Below are 13,203 nucleotides of genomic sequence, written 5' to 3'. Positions count from 1 at the left end.
AAGTACTAAAATAGATTGATCACACTATATTTAGCTTTTTTTTTTTTTTTTTTTCTTTTTTTTTTTTTTCTTAGTGGTCTTCCATGTAAATATTAAACATTACTGAATCCACTTAGCTTATAAAAGTTGACAGACTAACAGCTTGAAACACTATAGCTTCAAGGCACCAGTTCTCACTATCAGGAGAATTCAACATCACTGAGGGGTGAAAGGCCTTTTATTTGCATAAGATAATAGTTATGTTTATATGCAACAGCTGTGCTGTCAGTGAAAGACGTGCTCATTGTGCCAAATCCATCTCTGGAGTAACCCCATTGATTTTAAATGAGTTACTTTGGGAATAAATTGGCCCACTAGATACAACTGCAGGTCTGAGGCATCAAAATAATCGAGCAAGATTTCCGTGATCATAACACAGTAAAAAATTGCAAAATAATTACATGATGTCATGCATGTATGTACCTGACAGATCACAACTGATTTGCCACAAGGTTTTTAAACCATATAGCTACAGCAAACATTTATGTAAAGCTTACAGACACTTTTTGGGAATATGGGAACATTAAGAGTATACAAGAAACAGGAATATGATATTGTGTCATTATTATCTAGTCAGTGTTACTGTAAGTCAAACAAATGTGAGATGTATCTCTAAGGTCAGTTTAACAATAAAGGATTCAAATGACCGCATGAAAATTTCTCTTTTTTTTGACAGTAACAATCAGGATGTGTTTCTGCTAATGAACTACCTGAAGATTTCACCTCTAGACTATAGACTTCCTGCTTATGTTAGCAGGCATTTAATGCTGTTGGCCTTTCAGTGCGCTGTTTGAGTTTGGTGATCTAGGTGAGTCCTCAGTGGACAGATGTCTGTGGCACAGTACCCACCTCATCTGTTAACTGCTGATAGTTACGGCACAAAGTTAAAGCAGTGCCTGGATTAGGGTGACACAACTGAGTAATATATGTTTATACGTTAGTTTTTCCCAGTAATGTACAAGGAAGATAACAGTAAACTGGAAACTGTTTTGAATGCTGAGGAAAAGTTACATACATGCATGTATATGTTATATATATGTGTGTATAAATATGTAAATCATCTTTTATTGATAAATATTTGATAAGTGATATTGTTGGGGGTTCAGAAGCCTTCTTTGAAGCCTTTTTGGTTATTGGAATAATTAAAAGATTTCCCAGCGATGATTCAAGCGATCACACAGCACAATTAACAGAGCCTACTCTCACTTTTGTTTCCATTCAGTTTGCAGAAGTAACATCAACAGGAATCCCAAAGCCTTTTCAGAATGCATCGTGGTTTCCGTGTGAAGGAAATACCTTGTGCTCCTGATGTCATCATTGCAATCATCTCAAATTCAAGTCTGACTGAGCAAGCTCATTATCATTCTCACCATGTTCTCCCTTAGAGCAGCCTCTCCCGCCTCCTCCTATACAGCACAAAACAAGAGCCACAGGGGTGCTTGGATTAGGGAAAGGAGAAACACCCGGCACCTCCCCCCAGGAAAACTTGCTGCATTACTTCCATCTAGTTTCTTCAAACTACATACTGCTTTATGGGAACTTGCACACCACCACCAAATGTAGGTGCGGATTCAGAAATACTGATTCCCCTTTTCTGTTTAGGGTTGAACAAAGACTGGGAACAAGCATGGATGTGTGTATTTATTTATGTTCTGAATGTGGATATTGGAGTGTGCCAACCTCCACAGTAAGTTTCCTGAAAAGAGCCACACATTTTAGACTGTTTTTTTCACCAGGGCAGATTTCTCCCTTTCATCTTACAAGGATAGCTAGCATCTGAGCAACAGATAGGAAAGCAAGACAGAGAGGGCAGTTGAGCAAAAAGAAATACAGGGCAAAAACCAGGGGACAGATCGTCTTAGGCAGCAGGTTTAGATCACAACCACATTTCCTAAAGATTCAGAAGATCCTGGCTACGGACCGCAGGACTGATTCTGATACGGGTCTCTGATCCATGACCCTCATGAATTTGTGGATCTCTCCCCTAAACCATCCCCAGTGAAGGATCCCTTTCACACAAGGAGTTGATTTCCACTGTGGAGGAGAGGAGGCAGGACAGGGTTAACCTCCTTCAGGCCCCCAGAGGGGCTGGGGTTTTGTTTCCCTGGCTAAGGGAGGGGAGCTGGGGCACATGGTAACTGGAACTGGAGACCTTTCTGGCCTATTTGGGGTTTGAGAGAAAGCCTGGAGCAGGAGGGAAAGGATGGAGAATGCAGTTTTGGAAAGCAGAGAGTGTCTGGTAATTGCAGAGGGTAAAGCCAAGTGTCCTCCATTTGCCCGAAGCCCCCCGAGAGCTCGGGGGGGGGGGGGGGGGGGGGGGGGGCGCTCCGAGAGGCCTGCAGCCTTCCTCCCAGCCCTCCTCCCCCTCCCCGCAGCCTGGCCCCATCTCTCAGCTCTGCCGTGCCAGCCTTTGCCTTGACGCCTCGTGTCTCTCTCTGCCCACATTTAGGAGAGCAGCGGGGACAGAAAGGGGAGCAGGAGTCCCCTGCCTTTTGGGGTCCTGGTCCCCCCAGAGCCTGCGGGGGCTCGGACGATCCGCTGTCCTTCCCCTCCCCCTGCGCCGCGGAGGCTCTGGATGCTGCCGTACTCCTGCCATGTGCTGCCGCCGCCGCTACTGCTGCTCGTAGCTCAGCCGAGCGTGTCTCCGGCTGCAAACTCCGCCAAACAAGCCTGCATCCTCCTCCGGGGAAGGATACCCAGTAAGTACCAGCCGGAGCCTGCCCCCTCCCTAGGGCACCCCGCCACCGCCTCTTACAAAGGGACTCGCAGCATCTCCCCACCCCCTTTTTAAGCCAGTGCAGAGAGGGGCTCCGTGAATTCCCTCCAAAGCTATAGGGTGGCTCCCTCCTCCTCCTCCTCCTCCTCCGCCTCCTTCTGCTTTTCCTGCTCCGGCTCTCCTCGGCGAGCCAGGCTGCTGCTGCATTCAGCCGGGGTGGTCCCCAGGCTCGCCCCAGCCATGCCCCTGCGGCTCACCCCCCACGGCTGACTTTTGTTACCCCTCTAGTGCCCGGGGCTGAACTGAGGTGGGCTCATTTTTTTGGGGGGTGTGGGTGGGGTTGGGTGGTGGAGGCTAGAGAGTGTGTGCGCATGTGGGAGGTGTCCCTGAGGGTGTGTGTGTGTGGGGGGGGGGGGCGGCTGCCTTCCCCCATCCTTGCAAGCCGCGGGCTGGCCAGCCCGGGTGCCCCCCAGGTGGGGCCGGCGGGGGGGCCGGGCTGCAGGGGGGACCCCGCCACCCTGACACCTGCGGGTGGGCTGGGCGAGCCAGCTGCGGGAGCCTCCCCAGGAGCCAGCAGCACCCCGGACCCGCTGCCCGTCGCAGCCTTCTTCGTTCCCGCTCTCCCCAGACCCTCTCTGGCCCTCACTCCATCCCTCCTTCCCCTCTCTCTGCTGGGGTGCCTGCACCCCTCCTCACCTCGTCCGTACAAACCCCTCCACTCCCCTCCCCTCCCCGCCCCTCCCCACCTTCTTTGATTTATTTGTGTATTTCTTTCCTTGGCAACCACCAGTTCCTCTCAGTCAAACAGCGCAGACTCCCTATAATTTGAAATTAATTTGTTTGACTGCAGCATTGAGACAGGAAGGTTGGGAATTTATTTAATTCTTTTTCCTCCCTGTGCAAAAAGGAAGCGATGAAATTTCCAATCGAGACTCCAAGAAAACAGGTGAACTGGGATCCTCAAGGTTGGTGATTCTCTATTGCTATCATTACTATAATAATAACAATTATTATTATTTCTTGTGTTTAGTGACTCGTAGGAGACTATTTGACTCCAAATGGGAGGAGACATTGGATGCTTGTCTGCTTCCCATGTGCACTGCTGAGGCTTTCTTGCTCTATCCTAGCAGCGTGTTAGAAAATGCTCCTCAAATGTAGGGTTGGGTGGGTGCGTGGGTGAAGCCTCTTCTAGGTGTAAGTTTTATAGTTCTATATTTGATATCTCTTCCCTCCTCCCTTTTTCTTGAGTATTTTCATGGCAAACTTGCCTGGGATGGCAGTGATCTCTGGCTCACAGCATTGTTTGTTTTATCTGTGGCTCCTTTGTTGTTTCTAGTGATCATTGTCTCTGCTAAATGGGTGGTACAGGAGTGGACACAGATGTGGCTGCTTGCTCAGGGCTCCTCCATAGCAAATGTTTCTTGGCAAGCAACTGGAGCAAAATGCTGCTGCATTATAACCCATAGTGTGGATGGTATAAAAAGACATTAAATAATGGAGCCCAAAGGGACCTCTAGACTCTTTACTCTGTCCTGTTAACAATTGATCAGCTCAAGTGGATAGTTTGATTAACTCTACATCCAGGTTTGGAGTCTGTCTTGGGGAGTGTGTTTGTGTGGTGGGGGAAGGAGATTTACGCCAGTGCAGTGGTTTTCAATAAAATGATCCAAGTGGTGTTTTAAAATAAACCATGATGAAATGCTTTCCTTTCCTGACATGAGGAGAAGGTTAGTATGCAACCTACAGAAGAAGGGACTGAAAAAAACCCCTGCTGCTCATTTGTATACTGATGTGTCATATTTCTGTGCATCGGTACAGGAGCAGAGCAACTTGAAGCCATATGCTGAGGTTTGCAGCAAAACTGCTGGCAGCCAGTCGCTGTACAGCAGTGCTTGCAGGAAGTGCGAAGTGATAGAATGGGCTTTGATTATCCATCTTTATTCTGCAGGTTTGGTTTTAGTGGTCAATTTGTCTGTCATCCTCCATGCCCTCACATTTACAAAATGAAACGTTAGAAACAGTTTCTCTTGGTATAGAAGGAATATGGCAGAACAGACATCTTTCTGCTGAGCAGATCTGATGTGCTGTTTGAATAGTATACACAATTAAGCCTTAGTTTAAGCCTTACTACATCTTTAAGTAGGTGAAGGCTGAAATCGACACATCAGCCTCCTCCGCCCTCAGCTTCACAACCAACACATGGATAGTAGTGCTAACAGAGATTTGATTATTTTAATAACAGTGTATTCCTTATCCTAGAGTTAAAATCCCACGTGGTGAAAACTTGCTATTCCCAGGTGCTTTTTTGAGTGCGTGTTTGCTGTTGCTTCTTTTTAATTAAATTTATACATCGCTAAATGCTTTTTAATGCAAAAAGCCCTTTCCTCGTTTCCCCTGACAAGGAACACAGGAGGCTGTACTGGTGGCATTCTGTGTGCAGCTCCTTTGCTTGGCAATCAGCTTTAAAGCATATGGATCCAACAGGTGGTTGGTCACAATTTACTAATGTGTCCAAAACTGTAGAGTACCCTAACAGGTAAAAGACCTCAAACCCAGCAGGTTTCCTCTCTGCTATGCTGAATCCCTGCTAAGGACTGCACTATCTTAGCAGTTATTTCCCCTCAGTGTATTGACTTTGCTAGCCAGGCAGCAAGGATGCTAATGTATAGCCAGGAAGGAAGTAAAAAAATGTTAATTTCTAATTCTCCAAGGGACTCAGGAAATAAATAAAAATTGATGGAATGGAAAAAGGCAAATCCATAAGGAAAAGTTGTCTAAGGTCCAGTTCTCTGACCAATAGAGGAACAATGCAATGACATTGTACTCACATAGTCCCACTGAAGAATTATTGATGTGGGTAGAAGACAAGGTAGATCAGAGTTCCGTTCTTTCTGAAATGAAAATATATTTATGTAGAAATAAATGTTAGCAAAGATCTACACAAAATCACTTAAAGTCCTAAAATGAATTTCATTTGCAGTCACATATGTCATCTGTTCTCTGCTTGTACATGTGAAGAATGATGTTATGTTTTGCATCCTATGTGATATCCTTGGAATTAAGAACTGAAGTAGCTTTTCTCAAATACAAAGATCAACATGTAAAAAGCTGGTGGTGCAAGGATACAAAGAGTCCTAAGTATTAAAATGAGAGCTCATGTCCAGTTAATGTTCACTTTCAAATACCAGGTTCATTTCAGTGCGTATTGTATGACTGTGCCCTGTTCTGGTCGTCAGACAGAGTACGTGGAGTTTCCACAGTTTTGTCTAGTAGGAATTGTGCTAACTTGTGCTAACAGTACTTGAAATATATCAACTGATGTTCCTGGCAAGCAAGCTAGCAGTCCAATCATGTAAGTGAGAGCTATGGTATCTCAAAAATTGTTTAGATCTGATTATTGCAGGCAATATTTTCTATAAACTATACACATTTCTTAAGCCCAGGGCTTTTGTTGTGGAGATACAGCTGTCTTGGGACTGATGTTGCTGGTTTGAACCCAGGTCAGAATAATAATAATTGAAATGAATTAATGCTCAAAGTCCATAATGCTGACTGAACTATAAATATCTACATAGATAAATAGATTAGAATCTTCTGGTAACTTTCACCTGGCGTAAAACTGGTATTTTCAGTTCACATCAGCAAAGATCAATATACCATAGAAAGACTTTCTGTAGAGAACAGGTTTAAAAGAGTAGAATTGACTTGAATGATGGTGTCTGACAGACAGCTAATGGGAGGCTGATCTCTCAACCATTAAACTGGAACGAACGTGGCATGGAGAGTGAACTGTGCTTTTATCCTGTTGTGTAGTATCTTCACTTGTCTTGGGTATAGAGTATATCTCTCTGTTCCCTATAAATGATGACTGTGTTTTCTAGAGAAACCAAATATTTCATAAACCTGGAAGTATTTAGGTGGCGGATTCCGCCAGTGAAGTCCCCTACTATCCCAGGCAAAAAACCTATATAATCCCATTAACAAATAGATCAAACTCCAACCAAAAAGTCACTGGGACATGTCCCTTGCAACCCAATGTTAAATATGTCCTAGAATCTCATAAATATTTATTAAAACCCATACAATTTATATACAACTTCCCATCTTTTCAGAATATAAGATTGGGTTTATAGCAACATATGAAGACATTAATTCTTGTAACTGTTGTTCTCATTTCTCCTCTTTCCTGCATTCCTCCTGCTGTTTGATACACCCACCTGTTGTCCGTGCTTAAATTGGTTTATAATCTCTTTGCACTTACATTTTTATACAGTACCTAAAACACAGTGGGTCCCTGATCCTGAGACATCTATATTTTACAGCAATATGTTTTCCCACCCCCTATGAATTATCTGCTAAAAATTGCCGTTTCTTTGTAGAAAAGAAGGGTAGATGAGACTGTTTCCAATATGCTCAGAAATGATCCCCAAGCATGACTGTCTTGTAGGATGGTAGTGAAATGTCTTTTCCACGGAAAAGGTGTCTATCTTGGTGATGCTCTTAGTAGGCAGAAAATGGAGTTCAGTCTTGACTCATCCTTTGTGCCTGCATTTTTTTTTTGCTCTCATTGAAGTGATATGGATTGTCAAAGCCTTTTGAATTTCTGGCTAGATGTTTATCTCTACACTGACCTTTTGGAACTCTGAAGTTTTGATACAGGTTCCCGCATCCTTTTACAAAGACATTGTTTGTGTAGGATGGCTTTCTGCAGTTTGGAACCCCCAAATCATGCATTTATTAGCATACTTACATTTAGCATGGAAGTTAGTGGTCTGTGGGGAATTCAAGCTGTGGTTGAGAGTCTGGAGTTCCTCCTCAGATTTCACCACTGACTTCCTGTTTAACCTTCAGTAAGCCACTTACCCTTTCTTTTCCTCCCTTTTTCCTTGACAGCAAAACAAGAATATTAATACTTCCCTAATGCGCAAGGGTGTTGTGAAATGTAATTAACTTGTTTAGAGCAATCTTAGATCTGCTACTGAAAGAAGAGCACATGTATTGCAATCAAATGCTAAAACAATTAGGAGGGAGCAAAACAGCCTGTCATCGTACACAGATCACATCAATTAAGAAATAAGGTTATCTCTGCACTTTACAACTAGAGGAAACTAGTATTACCTGTGCTTCTTTACAGACACTGAAGACAATTGAGTTTCCCATTTGATGTATCTAGAGACCTTTGATATTTCCCAGCTGCTGCTCTAGGGGGCTCAAGCCTTCCATAGGTCCTGTGTCACCTGCTATGGGATTTTTCACTTCACCTGAGACACCTCAAGCAGCACTGGACACCTATATGTGGGACAACTGGGCTGAGTCTCAAATGCCTTTGTGCAGGTATCAGGATTGGATCATCCTTTGATGAACCTTCCAAAAATCTTCAGCATCAGCTACTTAGTATATATTAAATTGACGCTGCCTACAGTGTTACAAACTGCTGCAGTTCCTGCTTTTTCTGTCCTTTCATTCAAAGAGACTAATGCAGAAAGCAAACTTAATTATCAAGGCATAGATAAGTAGAACGAGGGTGTTCATTTCTGTTCTATGTTTTTAAGAAGATTTATGAAAATAAGTGGAGTGAAACTGTGAGCTAGACAATATCTTTCTGTACTAGTAAGTCAGTTCTTAGTAGCTCAGTGTAAGAAGAGTGCTATGGAAAGATATAAAATGTAAAAAAGTAGCTCTGGTCTCAGCAAATGACCCACTGTCAGCAGGGCACTGGCAATGTACTATCTGTATCACAAAATTGTATTGGCTACTGACCCATCTGATAGACCAGGACTCTGCTCTGCCTAACAAGCGTGGGTTGCAGAACAACTGCAAGGAGTTTATTCTAAAGAGAGATTTGAAAGAGAATAGATATTGGATAAACAGGAGGACACTTCTGGCAGTGCATGGTGTAGGCGCAATAGTGCCAGATACAATAAGGTGCAAAAATCTGAAGAGTTTGGAAAAACAAATAGAATGAAGAAATCAGAACTTTAGTAAAGGCTACGTGGAGCTTGCAGGGGAGACAGATGAATACCGTGGGCCCTAATGTGGTGAGAGATACGAAGATATGGCTGAATTAACAGGAGAGGAAGAAAGACAGCAGAGACCTATTAGTTTCATCATTGTCATCTTTAGGATGCCCTGGAAATGAAAAAACTAAGGATTCAGAAAAGTAAAATTAGTAATAAGAAAATGGCAGAGTGAAAGACTGGGCAGCAGCTTTCTTAGCAATAGCGACGAACGACTGAACTGTAGTCAAGGTAAGAAATATGAAGGGTAGGGTATCATTAAGATGTCATCTGAGAAAAAGGGAGACGAAAATCAAAGGCAATATGAAGCTGTAAGTCTAAGACAGGGAGATCAGTAGAATTATGAGGAGTGGGAGACATTAAGACAGAATTATTATTCCAGTGAAGAATACCAATGCTATTTTTTGCCACATAGGTACAAGAGTAATCCATTAATAGGCTTTTGGACTGAGAAGTCCCTTGGGCAACTCTTGAAAACTGATGCTACCCAAAGTGATAGAGTTTGCTTTTGGGAGAAAGATATATGATATCAGTTGTAATTGGGTAGGTTTTGGTTCAGCCTTTGGCATTTATGTGGATTTACGTAGCTAGTGTGTGGATTAGATCAGCTTCAAACAGAAGAGCGCACATATATGGTGATACAGTTTAATTCTTACTTTCTTGATTTAATCCAGAGCTAGGAATTTTACCACTCACCTCAGTGTGAGCAACATAAGATTGTTCATTTTAAAAGTATCAGAGCTGTGTTGTCGCTGCAGGCTTTACTGAGTTAAAAGTAAAGGAGTGCCTGGAATCACTGGGAGAACAGCAGGCCTAGATGTTGTGTTGTAAATAGGGTAAGCACCTGGAGTGAAATGGGGAGAGAACAATGAGGAGGTCAAGATAAGGAAGGGATAACAAACACACTAATATTCAACAGGTAGAGTATTACAAAATTCAGTGTGATGAGAATGCCTAACCCTTATTTTGTAATAGTCTCAGTGTAATCTCAAAAACCAAAGCAGAGAATATAAATGCTGAACAGTTGTCTGGTTTTTATAGAATTTTTATGTAAAAAGTGACATTCGGGAAAAGGCTAAATGCTACCTTTTAAAACACCTTTTTAGTAGGAATACTTCTGGTTTTTGCTTTCTGTAAAATATTACAAACATCCTGGGACCTGGCCTTTGTCAGACAGAGGCTCTTCATATTCTAGTTCCTGAGATATAGGTTATACTTCTATTGTTTGTCTATGAAGCATGTATATAAAAATATTTTAACTATAATGGAAAATATGATGTAAGATGAACCCGCACACTGACTTGCATAAATAATGTGCCATGTAGTTCTCACTGGGTACCCCAATGAGATAAAACAAATGAGAACAGCACATATCATATACCCTTGTACTTCAGAGTGGTAGTACCAATCCTTTTTAGTCTATGGACCATTATTATTCTCCCAACGTACATTCTGGGCTGCTTTTCACAGTTGCAATCAAACATTAACTCAGATTATTTAAACAAAATGCTATTTCAAAAGTGAGTGATGAATCTCTACCATGTTAATGGAAAAAGATTTCATCTTTTTCTTTAATTGCTAATACAATTCTTATGCTATTACAAATCTTATTATTGTCAAAGTGTCCCAAATGCATGTATTATTATGTGTTATTCAGATGTCCTAAAATATAAGCATAGGTGATCACTGGTAAGATTTTGAGGTTAGAGTGGAAGTTTCAGTGTGGCTATATCTTGGTGTTGGAAGTGGAAATTAAAACCAGTAAACTGATAGAATCTGTTAACAAAACTTGTATAGAGGGGGGGGGAAAGGTGGAAGAGAATACACAAGCCTGGCTTAATTTTATTTTTCCGTTTTTAAAATGAAAGGGGAACATCCTGCTGAAAGCTGGAGTTGTGACAAGGGGAATGACATATAAAATATATGAAAGGGATTTAAAGTTGTTGCACTTAGGATCTGGAGTCCTGAACAGGTGTAGTGATCAGCTGCAAAATCTGGGTATGTGTTCATTTTTAAAAAAAAATTCCAGACATAGTTAGGCCTAGCATTTTGTTTGAGTTTGCTATTTGAAACTTTAGAGAACATTTGAAAAGAAATAAAGTCCTAACAAGGAGAGACAAAGGAAAGCTGCTTCAGGTAATGTAGATTACAAGAGAATGCACCCAAAGTGTGACAGGGTCATATCTGCTGCCAGAGGTGCAGAAATGCAGAATGAAGAGTGTACATGTGGTAAGACTGAAAATGCATTGAGGAAAAAAAAAAATAGGTGGACATGAGGACAAGTTTGACTGCCTCCAACTAGAATTCCCTGTTTTCAAGCATATGGTGTTCTTTCTACCTTTCAGAAGTAAGCACATAACCTAGGGCATGTTTTTTAAAAAAAGGAATATCTTTATGTTCTCTATCAGTTCTTCAGACGTGTATCAAGGTCATCCTCTGTGAGCAAAACTAAAGCACCGTATAAATAATCTTATGGACGTATTACAAAATATCTTAATTTCATGAAGTATCTTTAATATATGATGATGTGTTTAATTGGCTAGTCCTTCACTGGAGAAACATGCTTATGTTTCTTCTACTTGTTCCTCAGTTCTGCCCCCAAAGAGATGTATTCAATAGATCTTTAAATTGCTCCAGTTCTCTGTCTTTCTGATAACCCATAGATTATGCGTGACTCTGTGACTGTTTTTTGCTGAAGACAATAGATTGTTTAACAGTAGGGAATAACAATAGTTAACACCCTAAACCCCATCTTCTTACAAAGCAATACAAGTTATTTTGGTATCACTATCCTACAGGATCATCACAGTGCTTTAAGCATCAGGCTTTGAGTACCTAGATTTGTTAGAGCCATATGTTCATATCTCAGCAGGACTGACTCATCTTTTCTTCCCTAGGAAGAAAAAACAACATGTTACTGACTTTACTGGATGAGAATTTGGGATTTTGGCACATTAAACTTGTGCCATGGAGATTCTTAAGATTTAGTGCTATGCTGTTAAAGGGTGCTTGGATTATTTCTCTCTTACTTGATACTGTAATATAATAGTACTGGCATGTTTTGAAAACAGCAAATACATACTGACAGCTTGTCTGGGGCTTTTATCCTCTCAAATTTCAGCTTTTAATTTTAAAGAAACAAAAGACAGTCACTGGCTACTATGTGTGAAAACGCTCAATGATGAAAGAATTATAAAAGAAATGGTACTGCAGAAACTCCCAGCTGAAATGAAGGAAGCAGCTCACACATCTCAAAGACATTCCTCTAGGTTAACTCAGATCCATCACTGATTATGTAAATGTTAAACCTGCTAAATTTGCATGGAGCAAGAAAGGGTCATGTAGACAGACCTTGGGTAGCAGTAATCATGGCAGCTACAGAAAGAATACCAGAGCCACCTCTTTATGATGCTACAGCCACCGTACTAATCTGCCTTCGTGAGAAGCAGAGTTCATTACCGGGTTACAACAATATACTGAGATGTAACCTTGCGACCTGAATTTCTCATTGCTACCAGATATTATTTCTTGATTCAGTTTTTTAAAAACAGGCATCTGCTGCCATTTAAGGGACTGTAAGGCAGCTGAGACATTTACATAGGCCTGGTATATATGATAGTGGACCTAACAGAGACTGCTGCCCATCTGGAGCAACAGTTTAAGGCCAATTAGGATATCCTAGGACCTCTCACTTGGTACTATATAATATGGATGGGCAACTGAATTATGCCATTTGAGTGTGGCTTAGTTGGAGAATAAAACACCCAAACATAGGTAGGTATCTGAAATGCAGAGGTATTCTAAGGTTCTAAGGACCTGATAAGGTTAGGGGACATCTAGTGAAATACGGTTTCAGGGGTCTGGAGAACTTTCAGTAGATGTCTGGTTTAGGGTCAGCAGAATCACTCTCCAGGCTTCACTGACCAATTTGACCACATTTGTATTGACTCTAATGGGATGTATTCCAAGTTACAGCAAAGGAAAGAAATTAGACAGGGGTGGTTCCTGCTCATATTTTGAACTTCAGCTCAGATGGCTTTGGGTAGCTTCTCATGAGGAGGGTTTAGGACAGGTACACACCATTTTTCCCCGGTGGATTTATTCTCAATTTGCGCACACTTTGGGGTTATAAGAAGTTACACCGTCATGGTTAGTGCAGCTCTGCTGAAAGTGATAAAATACTACTTTGATCTTGTCATTGTCAGCAGTGATTTAATTTGTTTTCACCCACTCTGAGTGCAGGAGAATGAGTTCATGTCCACCTGCTATACACTGTACAGGCATACTTTTGCTTAGGTGAAGCTTAATTGTGGGCAAAACTGATTAGAGGGCCACAGCTGTCCCTTTCTTAAGTCCAATCTGTGAACGCTTGTAGCTACATGTCAGTGATGCAGTATGGCAACACTGTGAAGTACTGTGAGATGTTAGAAG

The 13,203-nt window shown here is 41.8% G+C and overlaps 1 protein-coding gene across 2 annotated transcripts in view; it reads left to right on the top strand.

Moving 5' to 3' along the window:
- The first annotated feature begins 2,700 nt into the window (after positions 1-2,700).
- KCNK10 (potassium two pore domain channel subfamily K member 10) overlaps positions 2,701-13,203 on the top strand; it is a 67,077-nt gene continuing 56,574 nt past the window's right edge. The window contains exons 1-2 of one of the 2 annotated variants that reach the window (XM_042791103.1): positions 2,701-2,738; positions 3,663-3,720. In XM_042791103.1, coding sequence (XP_042647037.1) covers positions 3,669-3,720 — 52 coding nt within the window. In that variant the 5' untranslated portion in view covers positions 2,701-2,738; positions 3,663-3,668. Of the gene's footprint in view, positions 2,739-2,986; positions 3,063-3,662; positions 3,721-13,203 lie in introns of those variants that run through there. The other variant, XM_042791104.1, reaches the window with a different exon arrangement.

Source organism: Tyto alba, unplaced genomic scaffold, assembly GCF_018691265.1.
Source record: "Tyto alba isolate M040663 unplaced genomic scaffold, T.alba_DEE_v4.0 Super-Scaffold_18, whole genome shotgun sequence".
NCBI lineage: Eukaryota > Metazoa > Chordata > Aves > Strigiformes > Tytonidae > Tyto > Tyto alba.
The sequence above is the reverse complement of the archived record's forward strand: the minus strand, read 5'-3'. Positions and strand labels throughout refer to the sequence as shown.